This window comes from Vigna unguiculata, chromosome 6 (genome assembly GCF_037176805.1).
Source record: "Vigna unguiculata cultivar grain cowpea cultivar isolate G323 ecotype 2 chromosome 6, ASM3717680v1, whole genome shotgun sequence".
Lineage (NCBI taxonomy): Eukaryota > Viridiplantae > Streptophyta > Magnoliopsida > Fabales > Fabaceae > Vigna > Vigna unguiculata.
Window position 1 is genome coordinate 6,206,734 of NC_140797.1, and position 5,607 is coordinate 6,212,340.

Below are 5,607 nucleotides of genomic sequence, written 5' to 3' on the forward strand. Positions count from 1 at the left end.
TTAAACTATAAAGATATAAAGTATGCATGAAATCTAATTAAATATTGTTAGCAGTATATATCTCTCAAAGTGGAAACAGACCCATGGTGTGTGTGAGTAAATTCAAAACATATACGAGGCAACAATAATGTAGAAGACCTATATATAGTTAATTATTACTAGTATTATAATAATAATAATAATAATAATTTTATTATTATAATAATAATAATAATTATTATTATTATTATAATGTGGAAGACACAACAATGTGAACAATAAGTTGACACACGATCATCATAAAGAGCTTTTGACCTTAAATTATATTATAAGCACACTTAGCATCGATTGAATGCTTAATTTAAAGACTTACAATTTAATCTAATTTCATGCTACTTGTAATACAAATATAATTGATAAAGCAGCTTCTCAAAACAATTAAAAAATCATTAGGTAAATGTATATTGTACCCATAACCCTCTGTTCATAATTTGAATGGCCATAGATTGATTCATGCACGGGAAAAATTGACTTGTAACTCTTCTAAAATAAATTTGGCTTATGAACAAAACTAAATGTAATGGTTTTCATTTTTCTTCTTTCTTGTAGCAAAGTTGCTTGGTCCAATTTTTATTGACATTCTTTTTGTCTTGTAGAAAAAGAAAATTCAACATATATTTGTGTTAGTATAGAAACCGAACACTGCTAGTAACATAACATGTACTTAAAAAATTCAGAAACTATATTGCTTCCTCTATTTCACAAAAAACAAATATACCTTGATGACAACTCTTTTGACTCATTGCAAACCTCAGTCACAACAACATCTGTGAGAAAAAACCATCCTCAACTCAATCATATTTTATCATATACCAGAAAATAAGAAAAAGTATGACATCAAAATTCTCACCTCTAGTTGTAATTAGAAACAATTAATAGCAAGATAATGCCTAGTCACCTAATTATGCTATTATACAAGTACCCAAACCTGATTGGGAACATGATTAGGAACTTATTCCTGAAACCTATTATGTTGCACCATATAAAATGAATCAAGTGCATATAGCTTTGTCCAAAGGTCCAAAATCAAGTAGCAGGTTTAAGATACCTTCCAGAGTTGAATGTGAATCAAGTGGCAGGTTTAAGATACCTTATAAAGTGCAAACTATAAAATGAAATCAATGCATATAGCTATGCCCAAATTAAATGATCCAAAATTTTCATTTTCATGCTCTAATTCCAAAAACAGAACAAAAAATGCATTTACATAAGAAAGAAGAAGACACAGATGAACCATGAAAGCGCACACAATTAAAATTGAAGCGGCCATGAACATGCGAAGGAGCTCCGAACTAGCGAACTAACCACGAACCACCAAAGCAACAGCGAACCCATGACACAGAGACCAGAGGCACCAAACGTGCAAAGTAGTTGGTCTCAAGGGCATTATAGATCTTGAAGGAAAATGCACCACTTGAGAACAAGTCTCTACAAAAACAAGCACCTCATTGAGAGCTCGAGAGTTGGACAGAGAAGTGATCCAAGACGTGAGAATTTGGGAAAGTGAAAAATAATTTTTAAAAAATCAAAGAAGACAAAGGAAAACCATAACCAATTGGAAGTGCAATTTGAATAACGATATGGAGCTTCAATTTTTTTTTTCGCAGATTGTAAGATAAAGAATTCAAGAGAGATATATTGATATTTTAGGGCACATTTGCGAAATGAAGATTTGAAGAGATAGACCGATATTCTAAGAGGTTAAAATACTTCGTTGGTCTTCGTTTTTGTAACAAAATCTCAACTTGGTCCTCATGTTTTTATTAGTCTCAATTATGTCCTCATTTTTGTAAATTAGTATCAATTAGGTTCTTTCCGTTAATAGAGAACTAATACGGTTAAGTAGGTGCCACGTGTCAGCTCCTCGTTTTTTTTGAATTTTTTGAATTTTTTTGAATTTTTTTTTAAATTTTTTTTAAAAAATATTTATGCCACATGTCAGGTTTGTAGTGTGCCACGTGTCAATTTAATATGGTGACACGTGTCAAATTATTGTATGAATCTCAATTTGGTCCTCATATTTGTTAATTTGATTTGATTTCAATCCCAATTTTATTTTAAAAGTTTAACTTTCATGTGTTCCAAATTTAGAACAAATTTAATTTTTTTATAAATGTAATGATGATACTTTTATTATAAGTGATATTTCTATTACATATTTTTAACAATATTTAATTTATTTAAATTTATATTTTACATTCAACTTTATTTAAATTTTAGTTTAAAATTATAAATATATAGATTAATAAATTTATATTCGAAATATTTGTATAACATTCTATATCAACAATATTTAAGAATTGGCTTAAAAATAACAATTTTATAAATTCAAATGTAAAATTTTAAAATAATTTTATAAAAAATTAAAATAAATATATTTAAAATTTTAATATTAAATAAAATTAATATTATTAAAATATTTAATAAAATATCAATTTTAATAAAAATAATCATAACATTATATAAAAGTAAAATTTGGTCTAAATTTGGTGTGCCTGAAATTGAAAATTTTAAAAAAAATTTGGGACTCAAATCAAATCAAATTAACAAATATGATGACCAAATTGAGATTCATAAATAATTTGACACGTGTCACCATATTAGATTGACACGTGACACACTACAGACGTGACACGTGACATAAATATTTAAAAAAAATAAAAAAAAATAAAAAAAAGAGAAGTTGACACGTGGCACCTACTTAACGGTGGTAGTTCTCTACTAACGAAAAAAACTTAATTGATACTAATTAACAAAAATGAGGATTTAATTAAGACTAATAAAAATACGAAGATCAAATTGAGATTTTGCTACAAAAATAAATACTAACAAAGTATTTTAACCTATTTTAATATAGTAATAGATGAGTTCAAGTGAAATGAGAAAACAGAAAAGATGAAAAATAAGAAAAAAAGAGAAGGTGAAAGATGGAAACCAAAATACGATAAATTTTGAAAATAGAGGGAGTGTGAGAAGGTTGAAAAGCAAAATACGACAAATTTTATTGCGGTTTATTGAACAACCGTTGCCACTTGTCAGGAGTTTCGAAAACCCTCCTGCACTTCTATTTCTCAGTGAAGGTTATTATAACCTCCGCTAAAGAACACGAACGAAAATTAAAATTTTTTAGTGATGGTACCCCATTATTATTATTATTATTATTATTATTATTATTATTATTATTGGTTATTATTAGTTATTATTAGTTATTATTAGTTATTATTATTATTATTATTATTATTATTATTATTATTATTATTATTATTATTATTATTATCGGTTATTGTTCTTGTTGCATGCACAACATAAGTAAAAGACAAATTAACCGAAAGTTGTCTTGAATGTAGTAAAAACGAGTGCAATATTAAATTAACGTAACAGTAGCATAACCGGTAGCATCAATTGAATTCATCAACATGTGAGTAACTGAAATAATTAAGAAAACTTAAATCACCAGGACACAGCTAACCAAATAACAATTACTGCACTAATAAAAAATATAACATTTCATAATAAAAGTTTGATGAGGTAGCATTGCTATTTAACCATTATTACCAATCAAATTAAGTTAGCTATTATTATAATTAAAATAATTAGGACAAATGTTATTTTTAGTTCTTTTTATTTTAATGTTTTAGTATATTAAGTCTTAAAAATATTAGATGTTTTATGTTTTTTTAAAGTTTATTTTAGTTCTTTTTTACAGCAATGTTAATTAAATAGGTTAGATTGATCTGTCTGACAGGTTATTTAACGTTTTTTATTTTTAGAAAGAAAAAAAAACAATTTAGTTTTTTTTTTTTTTATAAAAAACGTTAATCTATATTAGATGGATATATTTATTAACTAATTCATTTCACGTTTTTACTAAAAAGATTAAAAATATTTTTAAGAACATTAATTAAGATATGGGCATGTTTATTCATTTATTAGTCCATATTTTACAAGATAAAAAGATCAGTTATTAACTCTGGGTATATTTCACATAATAAGTCTAATAACGTTTATTATGAATTAATCGTATTATTAATTGGACTTAAGTGTCATTTTATTAGTCTGTTAATTAACGCCACCAACTAATGCCAAACTCTTAAATTATTAATGACTTTGATGAACAATTTTGTAGTCAATAACTCCTAATTTAACTCTATCTGTTACTATTTCAGCATCATATGCAGCTTCAAAAGAAAACATATATTCATAAAATATAAGAGGTTAATTTTAAGAGAAAAATCATCTAAACTGGGATTTAATCTTTTAATGATGGAAGAGAAGAGTGGAAATGATGATTGTTGATATGGAGGGAAAAGAAAGAGGAAACTGCAAGGGTCAAACATTGTCCAACTTTGTCGAACTTTAATTCATATTGATTTTTGTAAAGAGCATTAAGTCAAAAAGAAGGGTCATAATACAATGACTTTAATGAGTATCCAAAGCTTGTGAGGCACAACAGAAACAGAAGCATTTTAATTAACACTGCTGCTCCACCACCCCAGCACTTAAAACATTAAGATCACAACCTAATTACATCCCAAACAATCCAAACCAGATATAAGAATTAGGTGGATGAAAAAAACATTGGCAACAAAATATATATGTATATATGATGATGATCATGCTTATATTTCAAAAGCTTGAGCACTTGATAGAACCCATGGCTATGTCAATCTCAATTAGGTTTTCCTCCTCATTGAACTCTGCCAACAATTCCATGAGGGTCTCATGAGCTGATAATTCCCTCTTCTTCTGTTGCAAAGTGCAGAAGTTGGAGTCTGGTCTCTGATTATGCCCCACAAAGTGTCCACTTGGAAGTGAAATCTCTATGAGGCTGTCTTCATCAGAAATTGTCCCATCTGAGCAATCGGGCGTGTGATCTGCATCACTAACATCATCACTTTCCTTCACATGTCTCACAGTTTCATGGTTGTGCATTCGGGTTGGGACAACATTTTCTCTTCCATGCTTCCACATGAAGACAATAGTTGAGCAAAGCAGTGTTAGAGATGTGAAGATGAGAGACAAGAATATTACTCCAACCAGTCTGTAACTGGAAAAAAGCAGCAAAAGTGCAAGGGGAGCCATCCTCCATGACCGTGTTAGCTTCCTCAATATGCAAAAACATGAAAGCAAATGCATTTCGTATGCTACTTTGCTTTTCCACCACCCCATCAGAGGACAAAAAGCATATAAATCAATCGATGAATGAATAAATAAATAAATAAATAAATAGTTAGTCAAATAATACAAGAGGAATGAAAAACCCTGGCATTTAGTTCAGTGATTCAGATGCCTCTTTCTTGAGATTAAGACTGATAAGTAACAGAAAGAGAAATTCACTTACCCATTCACCAAGGGTTAAAGGTTTTGAAGACGAAGTTTGAGTTGTTCACATCCTAAGCAAAATTAAAAAACAAAAAACAAAAGTATAAAACTAGATTTCAAAAACAGAAGGAAAAGATGAAACTAAACAATTGTTTTTATTATCTTTCACAAGGCCTAGTACTGGCAAGTGGCTTACCTTAATGTAGATTTACAGTTCCCGAGTTCTGCTCAGAATTAAAAAAACCA

General features: G+C 28.5%; 1 protein-coding gene across 1 annotated transcript; it reads right to left on the reverse strand.

Annotated features, from left to right (window-relative positions):
- Positions 1–4,373: 4,373 nt before the first annotated feature.
- LOC114188809 (uncharacterized) lies at positions 4,374–5,370 on the reverse strand. Its single transcript, XM_028077453.2, has one exon. The coding sequence runs from the start codon at positions 5,206–5,208 to the stop codon at positions 4,666–4,668; it is 543 nt and encodes a 180-aa protein (XP_027933254.2). The 5' UTR covers positions 5,209–5,370; the 3' UTR covers positions 4,374–4,665.
- Between the last annotated feature and the right edge of the window lie 237 nt (positions 5,371–5,607).